This window comes from Taeniopygia guttata, chromosome 3 (assembly GCF_048771995.1).
Source record: "Taeniopygia guttata chromosome 3, bTaeGut7.mat, whole genome shotgun sequence".
Taxonomy (NCBI): domain Eukaryota; kingdom Metazoa; phylum Chordata; class Aves; order Passeriformes; family Estrildidae; genus Taeniopygia; species Taeniopygia guttata.
In genome coordinates, this window is record NC_133027.1 from 42950282 (window position 1) to 42969545 (window position 19264).

The following is a 19264-nucleotide window of genomic DNA, read 5'->3' on the forward strand; positions in this document are numbered from 1 at the left end:
CACCCCCGCATCCACGGGGAAAATGGGGACGGGCAGGGGTCTTTGAAGCTGTTTCACAGGCGTAGGGTTCAACTCCCACTTTCTCCGCGTCCACAAAATGGGCTCGAGGACCCCAGTTAGGAGCTTGGACTTTTAACCCCGTGAATACTCGCTGTTCGGCGAGTTCGGGCTCTTCGGGCGACAGCGCGGGGGGGAAACCCTGCAGCCACCGATGGCCGGCGGGCACCGGAGAGATTTGGCGGTGTGGGGAGCCGGCAGTGGCGGCCGTAGAGAAAGCAGGTTTCTGCTCCTTTAAAGGGCGCTGAACAGAGCTCCCGAAGGGAGGCGGATCTCCCTCCTTCCTCCCTTCCCTCCATCCCTCCCTTCTTCCCTCCCTCCCTCCCTCCTTCTCGCTCTCCCTCCTCCCTCGCTCCCTCCTTCCCTCCCTCCCCGCTTGCCGCCGCCGTCAGTGGTGCCCGGACGCCGGCTGCACCGCAGCCCGGGCTGTCCCCGGCGTCCTGCCACCGCCCTTCCTCCCCCGCCTCCGCCTTCCTCTCCCTCCCCGATTCCCCTCCCGCAACTCAAGGTAGGAGGATGTCCCGGGGTCTCCGGCTGGCCGCCACGGCCGGAGGGGTTGCATGCCAGTGAGGGGCTGCGGGGGGGCCTGGGGTGGTGGGGGATGCACCGTGGCCGCGTTGTGCCGGGAGCTGCACACCACGATGGCTCTTGGCTAGGTGTCTCAGGGCAAAGGCGGGCGCTGAGCTGGCCGACCCGAGCGCTATTGCCGCCCGAGTCTGTCCCTCACTGTGAGGAAAACAGACCTGTCGGCTTCCTGTCTTCCTTCCATCGCTGCTCCGCATCCTCAGAGCCGCCTCTGGCCCCACGATGAAAGTGAAGGTGTGGGAAGGGGCAGCAAGAGGCCAGGGCAGCGAAGCCCCCCATGCTCCTCGCCCGGTGCCCTCCCGGTAGCCCGGAACTCCCTTCTACAGCCGGAGCGCTGCTCCCGAGCCGGGCTCAGGGAGGCCGAACCGGCTGCATTGAGGATGTGCCCCCCGCTCTCATGGGGAGCGGAGGTGAAACCGGGCTCTAACTTCGCTAGAGTTGTAGGTGGACAACAATCTCTACTTCCGTAAGGTCTCCTCCTACACCTACCCGGCCCCCACCGTACGGCGCAGACAGTCCCCCTTTCGGCTTATCGACAGCCCTGTAATTTATTTCTGAGCAAAATCAGCATTCTTTGGATGAGCATCCATCGCTAAAGTAGCCAGGGCGCTGACACTCTCTGGAAAGCAAGAGACATTCCTGCCTACGGAGTGCAGGCATGATAGCAAGAGCATTGTGTGCACTAAGAAGGAATGAATAGATTGTAATGGAAACCTCTCTTCACATTCTCATTAGAAACTTTTGGGGGAGTACAGCAGGAAAAGCATAAAGCATCATCATTTTCCTCCAAAAATCTTGCACAGCTTCCCCAGTCCCAAAGGAAGCTGAAGGGACCAAAGGCTGATCTGTAGATCATGTCAAAAGTATTTGTTTTTGCTGCTTAAAACTTGCTAGGAAAGTGCATTGCTGTGATACACAAAAGTGCCTGAACAAGAAAGTCTATTGCACGCTCACCTAATTAATTAGAATACAAGTCTTTGCAGTATCTAACAATTAATTATCATCTTAAAATATCATTAATCGTTGGCACAGCAAAAACTTGGTTGTATATTTGGACTGAGATAACAACAAACAGAGAAAGACTGACGGGTTTTTTATAGCTGGTGGGAGTGAAATGCCAGTGGGCCACAATTTGTTTTAAATTATAATATCAACATTCATTTGAATACTTTGGCAAATGTTTTAGAAGGGAGCACTGTGTTACTGCTTTGTCAGCAAAGCTGCATTACTTGATTCTAGAGATCTAGAGATGCTGGTCAGGTGTTGCACTAAGCTGTGGCTCTCCTCACACCAGATTGCAACAGCAGGAGGACTGTGGTGGCATGTGAATCAGAAACGTTTGCAAGGATTTGCCGAAAAATGTCCGAGAAACATTTGGGGGACCATATGTTGTACATACATTAAATTTATAGCAGCTGCTGTTGTGAGAGGTTAAAATAGTAGATTACGTGATACAAAAACCTCACTATCTGTTCTTAGAGGCACAACTATGACCTGAAAATAAAAGCCCATTCCTTTCTGAAGTAATATGATAAAACTATACATCCCAGTAGGTGGCAGCTAGCTGGAACTGGGTTAACTTTTATAATGATAACAGTGCATAAAAATTAGATCTGATGGGAAAAGCTCCTGATATAGTAAGGTAATCAGAATCACATATCTCCCCTTTCCAAATGAAACATTATGTACATAATGTACACCATTTATACTTGACACACAGCTAAAACTGTAGTAGGTTTTTATTACCCAGAAAATATGTAAGGCCTCAGACTGTATTTTCTTCTTTCCCTGTCTATAGCTGGATCACTATTTTTTAAATCAACTACACTTGAACAGAGTCCTGTGTATTAAAGATGTCCTTGTGTACTGAAGATGTGTTACCACCATGTCTACAATAGATGACCAAACAAATCAAAACATATATCCAAGGAATTGTAGATTTCCCAGCTGATGATCACTGAAGTGTAGAGGGCAGTTTCATACAGACTTTAATATGAAAAGAGCTGTGTAACAGTGGTGACAAGATCCCAAAACAGAAGACCAGCTTATCTACCATGACATTTTATTAGGGATTTCCAGACTTTGAATTGTACATCTCACAGGGAAAGAAATATTGAAGGCACTAAGAATATTTACCTGTTTTCATGTTGAAATCAGTCTGCAGAACGCAAGAAGGTATCCTGTTCTTTTTCATGAAGAAGAAGTGGAGTTAAAGTCCAAATAACTGAAAAGAAGTCTAGGGTGGGGAAGACTGAGGATTTAGTCAATTATATAGTCTATAAGTGATCTTCAGTCACCAAATATTTAGTGAGTTCTAAACATCTGATGTCTTGTAAGATTTAATTTTTTATATAAGGGACTCGTATTATTGAGAAAATATTTCTGGGTTAACTATGACTTTTCTTCAAGGTGGGAGCTAGGGTTTGAAAGAAGGGGGAGGAATGTTTATACAGAGCATTAGGCGATGTCTGCTAGTAGATAAGGAGGACATCGGTACTTCTTCTGAACCCATAAAATAGCTGGCTAGATAACATAATAGAGGGCATAATATGTATCTTTAAAGAAGCCGGTAACAGATTCTAATTTCCTTTCCGCACTGTGAAGTGACTGTAAAGGGTAAAAAGCCCCAGGCGCTTTGACACCCGAAGCGGGGGGCGGCTGGGAGCGCTGTCCGCGGTGCTGAAGGGGACGCCCGGGGCGCTCCGGGCGCTGTCCGCGGTGCTGAGCCCGCTGCCGGCGGCGGGGGCTGGCGCGGGGGGAAGGAAACTCGGTGTGAGCCTCAGGCGTCAGACCAGGGGCTGCAGCGTGGGCTGCTGAGTGTTTAATAGTAACAGGAATTAACCACAAGTTGTTTTATGATTCCAGTTCTAAACGCCTCCGTGAGCTGGGTGCTCTGTTGGGCTAAGATGACAGGTAGCTGTATATTTTTTTTTTTTCAAGAGACTTTAGAAAATCAAACTGGTAACAGGAGTCACTTTGTCCAAAGTTTATGTATTGTTTAATGTGCTAAACCTGACGACAAATATAGTATTTTCAAAACTTCTCACCAAAACAAACTTCAATAAATAAAAAAATCAGGTTAGACTGCAAGCTGCACCTGAGCATTCACAATTAAAACGTATCTAAATCATATCCTCTATTTCAGCAACAGCAGGGAGGGATACAATGAACTTTCACAATGTTCACGTGGGTTGGTTTTATTTCTCCTTAGACTATGAAAAATAGAAACGTGTAGAAGAGAATAAATGAAATAGTAAATAGAAGAAAAAGCATCTCTCTGCATTTTTTGCTGGGAGATATTCTAAGTGTGAACTGAAGGAGTCGCTAGATATCCTTGCTTTTAACACTAGGTGTTCTTTTTAAAGTGCTCCAATAGTCAAATCGTCTGATTGAATTCCATGCTAGACTGCAGAACTAGCCATTCATGATACTTATTTTTGACACTGCAGTTATACCTCCATCTTAAGGAAAAAAAAAAATCAATGATGTTTAATAATCCTCTCACAGGCTGTACATTTCTTTTCATCAGCATTTTACAGTGTTTTAAGTAAAAGTGTGCAGAGGAAATCAGTACGGCAAAATGATAAAAAGTTACTGAGAATTGCTAACACTTCTAGGGATACAGAGCACAAACACTACAAGTTATATTCCTAATGCTGCTGTTACTTATTTACAGGTCTACAACAAACAGATGTTAATTAAGAATAAACTGTAACTCACCTCTGCCGTGCTCTGCTTCTGATAGATTTCACAGAGTGTTCTCATTAGCTTGGCATCATTGGTATTTACTTCTGTAAAGTCAGGTTTATTCTATGTTCTTCTGTATGTATCTGTGGGGAAAGTCTCCCAGTGATATTTTCTTTGTTAATGAAAAGCAAAGGAGGGGGATAAAGGAGACAAAAGATGTCTGTAGGAGGAATGTAGAAAAAAACTAATTCATTTTCCTGATGGGAAACACAGGAATTATATTTCAGTGTTTGTAGTAAAGCTCAAGCAGGCTCAGCAAATCCTGACTTAGATTATAAAGTCTGGCAGTCCTGGTTTAATGTATTTCAGTGGATGCAGACACACAATTAATTGCATTTCCAAGGAAAATCTACAGTAGTCCACAGAATGGGCTTATCTTCTTTGGAATGCCTGGGCAAAAAACAAAAATCTGTGGCTGTATTTCCATATATAAACTCAGTATCCCATTATCAAATTGGGAAATGCTGTTGTTCTCACTGAGGACAGCAAAATGACAAACTACTAGATCATAGTACAGGGAGGAACAGCAACATTTCCATAATAAAAGGAAAGGAAAGCAGGGTGCAAAATAAGAGAGCGGCAGAATAAAGTGAAAATCATAAACTAGTAAATCCCCTATTTACCGTCTTTTAAGCAAAACTGCAATTTCAAGCAAGTTTAGCGAAACAGGTCTGTGCATGCAACAAGGTTCCAGCGCTGCCGGTTCTTGTTACCTTGCAAAAGCAGCCTGGTGCTCCGTTATCACTGAGTCTGGAGCAAGTTCCTAGGGACAGTCAGTACACAAGCCATAGCATTTATCCTACTTAATGCATTAAAATTAGTAACAGTTAATAATTGTAATTTTTATTCCTTATCTGAAACCTGAACGTTACCCTGATAACCTGCATGACTTTTTGTCAGCCTTCTATTTCACAACTCTAAAGCTAAGTGATCTCCACCCAAGCAGTCAGCTATTGAAATACAGGAATTGATTTTTACACAACCGATTCCCTTCTCCCTTCTAGCAGAACTCTCCCTCCCCCGCCCCCCCTCCCGCCCCTTATAGCTATTGTTCAGAACAACTGAATAACTAATAGCATGTAAATATAACCGAGCTGTTTTTTTTTTTTCTCCGACAAAGCTGGGCGATCAGATCGGTTGCATAATAGAAATTGGGAAGGCTGTCTGGCAGGCAGCCTTAAGCAGAGAAGAGCTATCTCAATTTCTCTCACTTAATCTTGGCTTCGCGTCAGAAGCTGTGCAGCAGTGCAGTAGAATGGGAGCACGGCAAAAGCTTCGCCAGTGAAACGGCGGGCGCTCGCTATGTGGCGGTACCTCAGCGATCTCTCGAGCTGGATTACCTATTGATTTTCCTCCTTTCTTGCCTCCCAGGTTTACTCGGCTGGACACTGTGTGTGTTTGGATTTCTCAAGGATTCTCCCCTGACTAACATGGATGTCCCACCATTCCTTGCAGTTGAAGGTTGCTCCTTGGCGCAGTGAATGAAGAACATGCAGGGATTGCTAATGGGTTTGGGAAGCGTAGACTCTCTGCTCTCTCTGTGACCATGCCGTGATCGTGTCTGAGGGCCATCAGTTTACGTATCCTCATTCTCACCCTACCGGGAAACCTGACGGCTTAGAAGGGGGAAGTAAGGCAGCGCGTGTGTGCATAGAAACATCATGAAGATTATTTCCCATATTGTAACTAATTCAGTCTTCAGATGCACCATTAGACTCCTTCTTTGCTTACTGTGGATTGGATATTCTCAAGGAACCACACATGTATTAAGATTTGGTAAGATTTCCCGACACTTTTTTCATTTTGTTTTTAAGCCTGAATGTGATATGCGGAGGATTGACTCAGAAGGGGATGCTGGGGGAGAGCTGGGACGTGCTACCGGAGTCGGGCAGCGAAGTCCCTCTTTATTTTGCATCCGGAGAGATGAATTGCTGTGTGATTTTTTTCTGTCGCTGCTGCTCATTGTAGCCGTAGTAACGGCACGATGGGGATGATAATTATAATAACAATAGAAAAAAGACTGGCAAACGTGGTTGCCTAAGGCTCTGCGCAGCTTGTGCGGCTTCCTCGTAATTGTTTCCATTGTTTTGCTTTATTGTTTCCATAGTAGGGGAAAGCATGGCTAATACGGTGATTGATCAGTTGAAAACCTGTCAAGTAGTTGTTAAGTTTCGGCCGGCCGTCTCTGATCCTCCCCCCCGTGAGCCGATCCCGTGCGGGCGTAACGCTGTGATTTGAGACCTTTGGGCTGATCTCCCTTGAAGTATCTGTCTGTTTGCTTGACACTTGAGTGGCGTTTAGGGTTAGAGAAGAGATGATTTATGTCTTGAGCGGTGCTCGGGGAAGAGCTTTTGCGGTACCTTTCAAAAGCACAGCTTTTCTATGCGAGGAAAGTTGTAGGAGTTCCTCCTTCTCCCGCGAAAAAGAAAGGGAAAAAAAAAAAAAAAAAAAAAGGAACGGAATGACATTTTAAGAATAGAGAGGGTTTAGAGTTTAAAGGCTATCCCAGCTGGACCAGGGCACTAACCTTAAGAGCTCTGCCTGTGCAAGCGCGCATGTTCGTGTGTCTAAGCAAGCAAGCGAGGCACAAATTCCAGCCGCTGCATCCCCCACAGAAGTTTTGCAGTAAGGAAGGGCAGGACGGAAAGTTCAGAAAGCAGGTCCGAAGGGGTCTGTGCGGCCGGGGATGTCCTTCGGTGCTAGTCTGGGGCGAAACACGATGGGAGTCCCGCATTAGCATCTTCCTGGTCGCCCGGGTACCTCGGGCGAGCCGCGGCAGGGGGCGGCCAGAAAGGGACAGGCTGACAATTGCTCCCCCACACAAGCAGCATCCTCTCTGCCTGCCGACAGCACGGGTGGACGGAGGAAGAGCGGATCTCCCGCATTCCCGCTGTCCGCGATAAACTGTGACAGCTGCTGCATCCATTTCTATGGGGCACAGAAATCTCTTGCCTTTGCCTGGGAATAATGCCTTGGTTTGTATCTATTTTAATTTAAATCAGCACCCCCGCACACAGTTTTATATGGAGGGGAGGGTGAGTAATGATTAAAAAGTCACCAGGCTGTTACCAGTCTCTGAATTCCTAGCAGCACTTTTTTTTCTGCTTCCATCTGGTCTAAAGGTGGTGCTTATGGCACGTTGCTCTTAGCAACCGTCCTCAGGAATGCCTGTTTCTTTGGACATGGCTAAACGGGCCCGTATATCATTGTGAGGGTCTATTTTACAATCAGTCTGATCCGTAATCATTGCTGTGAATTTAGTGCTAGGATGCCTGTAATGTGGCACTGGCCGGCTGTCTGTCGTTCCACGGGGCCGAGAGTCTGTCTCTAGGAGCCTGAGTTACTTTCAGGTATAGCAATGTAAACAAACACATTCCTGGTCACAGCACTAGCAAGAGGTGGACTTTCCTTTAGAGCGGCATTCCCTCTGAACTGTTAGTCCGGTGTAGCTCTAGAGACAGCCCTAGAGAGCAGCGCTTTGGCAAGCGTTAGAGCAATAAATAATCGTGAGGCTGAAAGGTGATGCAGCGGGTCTCTGTTACCCAGTGACATGGTGGTGCATGCGTATGTTTTACTGGGGTAACTTCCCTTCCCAGCTGCCTTCTGGTCACACAGCTGGTCAACGAGTTGTGCTCACTCCACTGTTTGTAGCAGCGAAGTAGAAATCAGTTTCTGCATCTCTGCCTGCTTTTCCCTGTCTTTGAAAAGATTTGTCGCCAAACCATCACTGAACATTAAGTTGTGGAGAATGTTAGACGTGAAAAAGAGCAGGAAGACCTTTGCCTTGCTTATCCGGGCCTGTTGCACATATCTGTTCTAAAGGAGTCTGGATTTAGCTTAGTCCAGGCTAACTCACTGTGTCTGTGACCACGAGAGAACTTCCACGGCTTCTCCAAAGGCTGACATCTCTGTCTCTGCGTAAGGCATAGCAGGGTGGAGGGAGGGAGCAGGGATTGAGCTGTGGAAAAGCTTTGGTTATTTTTGAGGGGGAATTCCCTACCGCCCCCTCTGTGTTCCCGTGCTATCGGTTCCTTTGGGATGTCCTTGCGACCAGGACGACGGGATGCCGTGGAGTCCTTCCCGAGGAGAAGCGAGATCTGAGGAGATTCCCTCCAGAAGGCAGCCTGCCAGCCCCCGCTCCTCTTCCTCAGCCAGCAGTGCTATGGCAACAGGGGAGAGCTTGAAGCCTGCCAGAGCTGCAGCCCCCTCATTCCTCCAGTGCAAATTAGCCACCATGGATTCGCATTGTCCTTCCCACGGCTCCTCTCATTGTTGGGACTAGCCAGCATGTCCTTTCTCTCTCTCCCTCCCTCTCTCTCTAAAGCTACCTTCTAGCAACCACACAGGGAAGTCGAACCTCCTGAGTTATTTATCAAATTCGGGAGGTTATTTCTGTATTATAAGGTCTGTACCTTATGGAGCAAACACGGAGAGAGGCTGGTGCGATGGCACCGTTCCCTCCCCAGCGACACTTGCTTAGGCATCTGGACACCTGCCTGTTGCTGCTGCTGGAGTTGGGCGACGTGACATTCGGGCATCACACCAGGCGCTCTTCCTGAATGCCACATGGGGCATGCGACCAAGCTCCCTCCCTTGCCCTTTCTGAACAGTTTCCAACAACCGAGCCCAGGGAAGGCTGGAGGTGAGGTTTTCTATATGGGTACTCGAGGGTGTCAGATGGGAACAGCCCTAAATCACTGATGCGGATAAAAGGATAAGTCCTACCTTGACGAGGGAGAAAAGCAGCAGCAATATTTGTCACTCCGGTGCGCTAAGTGTGATGGAAACCTTTTCCTTATCACTTGGCACCGCACAAAAGCCAAAATACGTGACCACCGGCACGGTTCTCGGGGATTACATTTCTCAGCTTTCCGATTCACTGCCCCTGTGTAAACTCAGACCTATGGCAGTGGCTCCCAAGAAATTCCAGAGAATTCGGCGGATCCAGAGCCCAGCCGATCGGCCTCTCTGCCCACGACATGGGGCAGGGCACGTCGGGCTGCTTTTCTTAGGTCTGCCTTTACCCCTGAAGGCATCTCAACCTTGTCCCCGAAATGCTGAATTAACAAACCCATTAAGAGCTGTCAAACACCTGTAATTGCTCACCTGTGTTTTCAGAAACCCACCCCTTGTCTTGCCCAAGGCAGTAAGAGCTTGGGCTATTTAAACCCCATTTATTTCCCATCTACTACCACTATATGGAACTTGATTGTCAGCGCTTTGAAGTCTGGAGCGCTATAAAATGTCCTTTTTAAAATTTAAACTGCCCGTTTCCGGCCTTGTCTCTACTGCTGTGAGCAGTTCTCTTTCCTACAGTAAAGGCGTGAAGAGAGACCTGTGACAGGAAGGTGAAAGAGGTTTGGCCACTGTGTTTGCTCTCATTATTCCTGGAAATGTGGTGGAAGACTGAAGATCTTCACTGCAGGGTGCTCACTTACCTGATAAGTTTTAACCCACTTTGTGTGATGTTTTATTTTCTTCAGGACATTCAAGAAGGGTAAAGACAAGTAGAGGCATATACCTGTAGTTTTGACTTTTTGGTGCTTTGGAGTTGCCTGACTTGAAGCAGATGAGAGAGGGAGCTGAATGTTTTGTGTTACAATGAGCTACAAAGGAAGGGTGTGTGCACGCATGTGGCTTCTTCCAGCTTAAAAGCAAAAGAAAGTCAAGAGAGAGACAGGAAAAACTTTTCAAAGGAAAAAGGAAGAGTTTTGAACTCTCACCAGAAGCATTTCTTACTAGTGACTATTTTTAAAATATTTTTTATAAAAAATACTACATCAAGTCCTCATGAAGGCTAGCACTTTCCTATTACCCTACATCAAATAATAATCATAGCAAATAAAATATTATAAAATCATGTACTCTTTGTGATTTAGGAAAAATCTCCCTAATTTTTCAACTTTTTTCTGGGAACCCCCAGATGGGAATTGCTAGATGTTTAAGTCTTCCTCTGTGGAGATTTAGTATGGCTTCCATCTGACATGATAGTTCTTAGCTGAGCTCCTTGTCTCAAACAGATTGAGTTTATCTCCATATAATGGTTTTTAGGAGCTCGAATGTGGCAAAACCAGAGAAGAGGTTGGCTCACTGCATCCACTGCCTGTGGAGGTGACAGTGGGTGTCAAAACACGTGGTTCTGGGATTCAGGAGACAATTTTAAAATTGTAGCAATTAAAACCAGTGAAGTCATGGCACAGCAGTGGGAACTAGCTCTGTGCAGATGTGTATGAGACGAGGTCAAGTGGAAAATGCCTGCTGGGTAAATCGAATGGAGTTTTCTTAAGGGAGTTGCATTAACCCTCCTGGATGTGTACTTTCTTTCCGTTGGATTTTGCATTGATATCCTTTTGGTGGGAAGGGGTAAGGTTTCTGCCTCTATTTGAGAGAAACAAAATAAATGTACATATCTTGTTTGAATGGGGAAGGCAGTCTGCCTTCAGATTAAGAGTGTGATGAAAATCTGCAAGCCAAACTCTCATGGTAGCCCTCGGGGGTCCGTGTCTTGGCAAGTCCAGCGTTCAATGCCAATGAAAAATTTACTGCCAAGGAGAAGAATCTTTCAATATCTGTTAACATCGTAACAAAGATGCATTCAAAATCAGTCTTACAAACAACGAGAGGTATCTTTGAAAGAAGAGTAAGGTTAGGAGCCTCGGGAAGGCAGCAAGGAGGTGAGAAGCATTGTTATTGACTGGTCTTAGATTAAACAGCACAGAGGAAGATTTCAATTTGATAACGTCACAACCCTTCCTGTTTTTCTTTGCTGCTTCTGCTGACAATTTTGTAAGGTAATTAAATTGGCTGATTGAAGTCACAGTGGTCATGGGGCGATAAAGACCGTTTGGATTTAATGGAATTTAGAAACAACGGTGCACTGCACACAACTCTTACAGAAAGAGAATTTTAATGACTCATTCAGGGTGCTGACTACATAGAACGTCCTGGACGAGTTTAATTGAAAGGGCAAAGCTGATTAGCTGTATACAGTCTTTATTGCACTAGATAGGGGAATTAGACTTATCCTTTTAAAATACTCATTATTGCATTATCAAGATTTCATGTGGGTTAAGAAAGCTTTCATCCGTGTGGACTTTCTGGAATATCCCCAGTTCCTTTCACCCAGTATTTGTAACACCAATTGTCTTGTAAAATGATTTTCACACAATTTCCTGATAGCTTGTATTCTTACTGATTGCTTATTCTTACCTGATAGCTTCTTACTGACTGCTACTTGTCCTTTGAAGAGATGAAATGTTCAAGTAATGCCTCCAGTTTAAATGTAGTTGCTAAAAGAAATGGTTTCTGCCACCAGAGATAAAAAACTAGAGAAAAGGAGATGTTTCTAAACTCAAATATTAGAATTTAGTTTTATTAGTTTAGTTTTAGGGTTTTTCCCCCCATCTATTTATGTAGTTATTTTATACCAGAGAAAACCCCCTCAATTTAGGGAAAAAAGGCAAACCAAACATTTTGTAGTCATTGTAAACAAAGCAGATCTTTGTACCCTACTTAATGTATTTACCTTGTCTGTTTCTGAGTTTTAACCTTCATCCTCTTTAATCTCTTTCAGAGGAACAATTACTAGAAGGTATGTCAATAATGCAAAAGAGAAAATAGAGGGTGCCTTATTTCCATACTCCCCAATCTGTAAGGCAAATTAATTTTTTCTGAATAAGCTTTCATAGTGTTATGCTGTAATGTATGTTGGAAGATTAGATTAAACAGCATGATAACATAATGAGATAATGTCATTATGCTGTCACATCTGAACTGGAACATGAAGAATCAAAGATCACTGTCATATTAATACTTATAATTTTGTACCCGTTTTGTGCCATCCATGCTGTGTTCCCCCCTTTTTCTCCTCACTCCTGCCCCATTTCCCCTCTGAATCCCTTAGTTTCTTTGTTATAAAATAATAATTTTGTTGGGCACCTTCAATTTAAACAGCCAAAGATCTCACGAATACAAAGAATACAGAGCAAACAAGTGATGATCATTATTCCAATACTGGAGCTCAGCCAGATTTGGATAAAGCAGGTGTTATATTAGTGCTATGTAAAACACTTAGCAAACTCAAAACCAATCTAAATTTCATTAAAAAGTACTTAATGAATTAAAACCACTATGCTTTTTTTTTTTTTTTCCCTTTAGGCAAAAAATAGAAGTGGCAAATGGGTGCAAATGCTCAAGTCAAGACTGTTCTTTTTGCATTATGCACTCACTTGCATCAAAATTTGCAAGTGACTTGGATTAGTCATGATTCAGATTTCCTTGAACATTATTCTTCTAGTCCTAAATGATATTGAAACACAGTAACTCATCTAGGAATGTGTTTGGTAGGTTGCTTTGAAATGAAATACTCATTTTTAGGTAACAGATTTTTAAAAGTGTTTCCATTTCCAGGTGCTTCTGCCTGGGGCATAGAAAAAGATGTTCCCTGCTGGTATTGTGAGTGGAGGCTACAGTAGGAGTAGTTTAAAGCACAGCTACACTGTAGAGTTTAGATCACAAAGTTTGTTCTTAGTTCACAGTAAACTTTTTTGTTACCATGCATTGGAAACAAAATTAATTTATGGGTTTTAGAGACTTTAATTTTTGGAGAAATACATTAATGCACATTAACTGAATGTGTGTTTTATTATATTAGTATTTCCACTCACAGACTCTTTAAAACCTATTTTTTTCAAAAAGCCAGTTATCTGGATTTTAAGTCAATTGAACTAGGAATATTGAAAGTGTCTGTCAGTCTTCCATCATGAAAAAAATGTCTTTGTTAGAATCATTAATTCTTGTATAAGGCTTCATAATTGACAGAAGAACAGACCAGGGAGAGATTTCCTACTTTGCTGTCAGGAACTGTTTTTTCAGAGACTTGATGTCCTTTTAAATTCAAATTATGATTACTTTTTTCCCCCTCTTCTTTTATTTTATCTTTGTATTTTACTGCTTGTCTCTGTTTACCAGTTTGAAAAACATTCTATCTGATTTCAGTATGTATAGCTAAAGGTTAGTATCATATATTTACAGAAAAATGAAAAAACATGGTGTCATGGATGGGCAGAATAATTTTGAAAGAAAAATATTTTGTTGTTTTTTTTTTTTTTTAATATTTTTTGTACCTTGCTCCTGTATTTGATCCTTTCCCCACACTTTGTCTTTTTCCATATTTATTTTGAAATAGTGAAATGGAAAGTGATTACTTAGAGGAAAGAGGAATGTATATTTGAATATGTTTTTTTTTTTTTTTTCTGGTCCTTCTTGGAAAGTCTTTGTTTTTCTAAATTTCTGGGAAATCCATGGAAAAAGTAATAAAACTCTAGAAGTCCTCATTTCTGCCTTGAAACTAAACTCTTAGTCTAAGCCATGCCTTAGGGCTTCTCTGCAGCATTTGAAGAGTGAAAGAGGCAGAAGTTAGACAAGGTTGACTTAAGCTGGATAACTCTTAGATGGCTTAAGTTAGACTGGATGAACCATGTCTCTCATGGAATCAGCAATATGGGAAAGTCAAAGTGGACTGAGTGGGGGTTTTTGTTTTCTCCCTGGCTTTAGTGTCTATCATGACATATTGAACTAATTTTTTTTCAGATGGAAATTTAAAAGGAAAAGATTGATATATGAATGGATCATCAGTTTATTCCTGACACAAAATTACTAAAATGCTGAATCAGAGACCGCTCACTCATTCTGCTAAAAACCTGCCAGCAAGTGGGTGGTGCTTGTTTTCACAATAGATAATCACAGTTAGTCCTGTAAATTAGGAGCTGTTTGTGAACACATGTATTTAACTGATTACTTTACAGAAATTTATTGAATAAAGCTTATCAAGCTTGTTTCAAAAGGTGCAGAAATATTTCACTCTGAAAAACTGTGCTGTCTTCATACATAGTTCTTTATGCATGTCCAGTACAATATTTCAAATTGCTACATTTCTCTGAATATAGAAATAGCTATTGCTTTAAAATGTTTTTGTCCTAAGCTAATTGATACTGAATATAAAAATTTTTTTCTTAAAAACAAAGCATATACATGATTAGGTAATAATCTGGGTAGATTTATTAACGATTAGTTTATTGAACTTGCCATCCATTTGGGCTTTGTCCTTCCCTAGGAGCTAAATATATACCAGCTATTTCAATCAACTCAAGAGCTAAACATATGTCAGCTATGTCAATCAACTCACATTTATGCTGTTATTTAGAAGTTGCACAATTAGGACATGATTTACCAAAGAGCCCATAATTAAAATAATTACACTAGTAAGCATGAAACATTTATAAGACAATCTGAGTCTCATAGCTCACAATTGTACAATTTGACTTTCACTTCAGCAAATATTTTCAGTCCTGCACTAACTGTTCACATTGCAAAACTTTGATGAAACCAGTTATTCAACTTGGAAACCAATTAATTATTTTATTTCTACCTATATTTTTAGTGTGAGTGTTCAATCATCAGTCAATACCAAACACTGAGATTGTCAGAGATGTACAGTCCTTGAGAGTTGAGTGCAAAGTTGACTTACGATAGTGTATTTTTGTCTTTACACCATGGAAGAGAGGAAATTATGTAAAGTTTCTCATATGTAGCGATTCAAAACAATTTTTGGATCAAATATTGGAATAAGATAACTTGTTGTATGCCTGACGTCTGATTATCCTCTAACTTTCTATTCTGTTCAGTGGCTTATGTTAATATGAAGTGAAATAAGAATCAAATCTGTAAGCTGTAGCATGCTGTTTAGAAAAAGAGTGGCTTAGATTTCTCTCATGCTAAAATGAAGAAATTGTATTAAAGTTCATGGGTATTTGCTGGTTTATCCCAGGTATAGTCATTGCCCATGTGAACTGGTGATGGAGTATTCTTTCTAAGTTACATGATTATGTCCAAAGTGATGTTGAATACAATGCTCTTCAAGGCAAATCACCTGTGCTGCTTACCATTAGCAAAGGTGTTAATTCCAGAACCTGTCTTTCCTTGTCATTTTTCCCTCAATTATCTTTTAAAGTCACACTACTGGTTTTTACACCTACATTGGTCGTTCACTTATTATTGACCTTAACAATATGGAGACATGTACTATAAAACAAATTCAACATGATAAAAATAATTTGACTGATGGTGCTCTTTGTTTATGATTTTTTTTTTTTTAGTTGAAAATGGTATACTCACTGGTTAGTGCAGCTCAAAAGTAGGAGAACAACTTGTTTTACTGATCAAATGTTGTAACACAATCAGAAACGTACTGTGTAGAAATATATGTAAATAACAGTAACAAATATAAATATTACGTATTCTGTGAGAGAAAACTCTTCAAAAGCAATAACTTCATTGATATTTGGAACATTTATCCTACAAGGCAAGAAATCTTTAAAAGAAATTACATGCTTATTCATTAAGAATTTGGGTAGAAAGGTACTTTAGGAAAATTAGAATGTCACAGAGTACTCTAAAAGAGCAGAATTAATTTTCTTTTAAAATGCTTAATCACAGTGGTTTTTGGTTTTATATTTTATATATTAATGGGAATATGTATGTTCACATTTTATGCATTTTAATAGCAAATATTTAAATAAATGCTTAAAAATATCATAGAGAACTTTTAATAAATTAGCAGTGTGCATTTGAGTATTAAAATTCATCATTCTTGTTTCTTACTGTGCCACTTAATGACCAAAATCAGGACTGAGACCTGGGGAATCTAACTTGTAACATCTTTGCTTATCTGATTTCTACTGTTCAGCAGTGTTTACAGTTTTCATGTATGCTATGCTAACATATAGTTTTATATTTTTTAATTCAAAATGCATTTATTATGTTTTTTTATTCAAATGATAAGGCTTTACCCCAGCCACATTTTCAAGTTAATGTTTATGCATTTAAAAAAAGTATTTATGTACTGCTTAGAAATACCTATTTTCTCTGGTGTTTTGAGACACTCATATATGCTTCTAGTGGCTTCAGCAATGGGTGTTTGATTTTTCCCTCTCTAAAGCTGAGTTTTGGAAATATTACTGTGCAAAATTCAAATGCAAGGCCAGTGACTGGTCATAGCTAATTTGAGGGGAAATTTGGAACTCTTCTTTTTAAAAGAAAATATCAAGTACTGAGGGAGTATATCTTCCTGGTTTTTAACAACTGTGCTTTTGAACCAGTCCATTTTCAAAGCTAAGTTTTTGGTGCTTTCCTTCATACCTTGAGGTGCTGATCTATTTCAGCCAATGAACTACTTGGACATGGTCCCAGATAGTCCTGACAACACTATTCTCTTCATTTTATTGAAAGGAAAAAAGTTGACAAGCAGGGTGGAGGTGGTTTGAGAAAAATAATACAGGTGAATTCAAGGCCATCAATGCTGAACAAATAACAGAAAGGAATTGAAGAGGGTTAATGGCAAAAAAAAAAGACTGCCTAAAAAGGCCATATACAACTGTGCAAATAGTAAGATTTTTGTTTCTGTCTAGACAAAATCAAACATAAATATAACATTTGGCAAAATGATCTAATAATTCAATGAAATAAGCATAGCTTTTTTTTCTAAAACCAAGAATTTGCTCAATTAAATCCCTTGGCTTATTATTGAATATTATGATGCTTACATGAAGAGCAGAAACATAGTTAAGTAATCTAGTTTTGCCCAGATTTTATCTTTTCTTAGCCTTGAAGAAAGCATGTATGAGGTCAGTTCAGGAGAAGTGGTAAGCCCTTCCGTAAGTAACTGATGGAAGAAAATGGAAATTTGTGAAAGAAACGTGTGACTTCCTTCCAGTAATGCTATATGTATTTGTTTGGATGTCCTTGAGAAGGAAACACTATGAAATATGAGTGTTATTAAGGCTTATCTTTTCAGATCTCAGCAGACTCTATCATTCACTACATTCAATATGCCTGCAGAAACTGACTGTGTGACTGTGATACAGCTAAGAAAAATGTGTTCAAAAATGCATTAAATCAGAGTTTCTAATGTCTGTTCAAACCTGCCTAAACAATGAAAAGTCACATTTAAAGATCAAATCAACATTAGTCAATCAGAGCATATCCAGTGTTGCCCATTTGTGACCTTTTGTGTCTAGACATTGGAGATTTCAAATTGTGCTCTAGATTTGTATCGTTCTGTGATCACCAATGTTCATTAAACATACTTTTGTTGTAATTTAAGGTAAAGCTATACCCTATTCTCAAATAAGGAGTGGGCTTGCTTTTCAGAGTATTTTCTACTCTTGTCATTCATGGGAAGATGCTTGAGTTGGATAAAGCTGTCATGTGGCCGCAGACACTTTTTTCACAATAGTTTCATTTTTAGTTCTTACTGTCATCTTCTAGTTGATAAGTGTTGTAACACATATTTTTGGAAGCCTTCTCCACTTTGTTTCTACAGACAACTGGTGTTCTACTCATCAGAACCCATCTGATGGTTATAAGGATAGAAGCTTTTTGTCTTCTACTTCACTGTGGTTGTATACTTAAAAAATAAACAGCAATATTTTCACTAGTCCATGTTAACAATTGATTATTGTGCTTTTGATGATAGGTCCCTTTACTTATTTTTGGCAATAATTTAAATGTCACAAAGTTTTCTTTGTGACTTGAACAAAGGAACTAGGCAACAATGATTTTACAAGTACAGCTCTGTGTGAATGTGTGCACACACACACAAGAGGTTTTTTGTGCTTTGTTGACCCAAATGCAAAAAGAAAAAGTGGAAGTATGTTTCCTTTGCTGGAGTTGTCATTAATGCAAACCAGGAGAAGTGCCTGAGGATGCATCAGGGGTCTCTGATGGAAGGACTCATAATGATTACCCATCTGCTTCCTGACAAGTAGTGTGAGCCTGGGATAGCAAAGAGCTGTGAAGGTGGCAGAATGTGTTCTCACAGGGTGTGAGCTTCATGAATATTTTCAAAGTGGTCATGAAAATAAAAAATTTCAAGCAAGAAACCAAGAAATTTAACAAAGAGCCCATAAAGTCAAACATATTTATGACATCATAAAAAAAGAGAACACTTAAAAAAGATAAACTAAATTCTGTGAATTAAGCCCTGTCTGTCTTTCTGGGCACTGATATAATTGTTTTAGAGACAGGAAAATGCAATTTTAAAAGTGCAGAAACTACAGAGCATAGTTTCATGCTATGCTCAAACAGTGCTGCTGATAAATGTTATTGTGGCATGAGAATATATTTGTTGACCATTGTTAAATAGGTAGATTATTCTGATCATTACCTTGATCAGAAAAAGTTTATTATTCAAAGTAATCTCACAGCTGCCCAGTAGCTGTTCAGAGCCTAAAGCTCAGAAGAACAATCAACTCACTGGTTACATGGAATAGAGCTGTATTATTTTATGTTTCAGTATTTTAATGGAAAAAAATTATGAAGATGTTGGTATCTCATTGAAAACATTTTATTTTTGTACTTTAAGCAATTGGAATTTTCATCCATAGACTTTTCATGTGCCAGTTTTCTAGAACTATTTCCTTTGTTCAAGAGAAAGAGCTGTAAGTATAACCATACATAAAACTGATGACACAAGTATGTGATTATTCATTATAAATAAATCTTAAGCAGCGTTGTTCAAGAATCCCGTGTTATCTAATTTATCTTTTATTGTAATGGATCTCCCATTACCTTGCCTTTTTGACTGGATACAACTCCAGTAAACAGATAAATGTTGGTAATGACCAGACAAACATAAGAGAGAAAAACTTCAATCATGATAAAACCAAATATTACTTTTAAAAGAATGCAAATTTAAGTGACTACCATTCCTAAATCCCTGCCTGTAGTTCTTGGGAATTTACCAATAGTTATGGAAGTTATTTTTTAGGATGCTGATAAATGCTGAAAATTTATTACATAAATGAAATAAATAAAG

At 40.7% G+C, this 19264-nt stretch overlaps 1 protein-coding gene across 11 annotated transcripts in view; it reads left to right on the top strand.

The window, feature by feature from the left end:
* Positions 1 to 399: 399 nt before the first annotated feature.
* Positions 400 to 19264, top strand: part of GRIK2 (glutamate ionotropic receptor kainate type subunit 2) — a 345199-nt gene continuing 326334 nt past the window's right edge. For 5 of the 11 annotated variants that reach the window (XM_012572713.5, XM_032747257.3, XM_032747258.3 and 2 more), the window contains exons 1-2: positions 401 to 565; positions 5761 to 6165. In XM_012572713.5, coding sequence (XP_012428167.4) covers positions 6051 to 6165 — 115 coding nt within the window. In that variant the 5' untranslated portion in view covers positions 401 to 565; positions 5761 to 6050. Of the gene's footprint in view, positions 566 to 5488; positions 6166 to 19264 lie in introns of those variants that run through there. The other 6 variants (XM_072926727.1, XM_030267647.4, XM_032747255.3 and 3 more) reach the window with 4 other exon arrangements.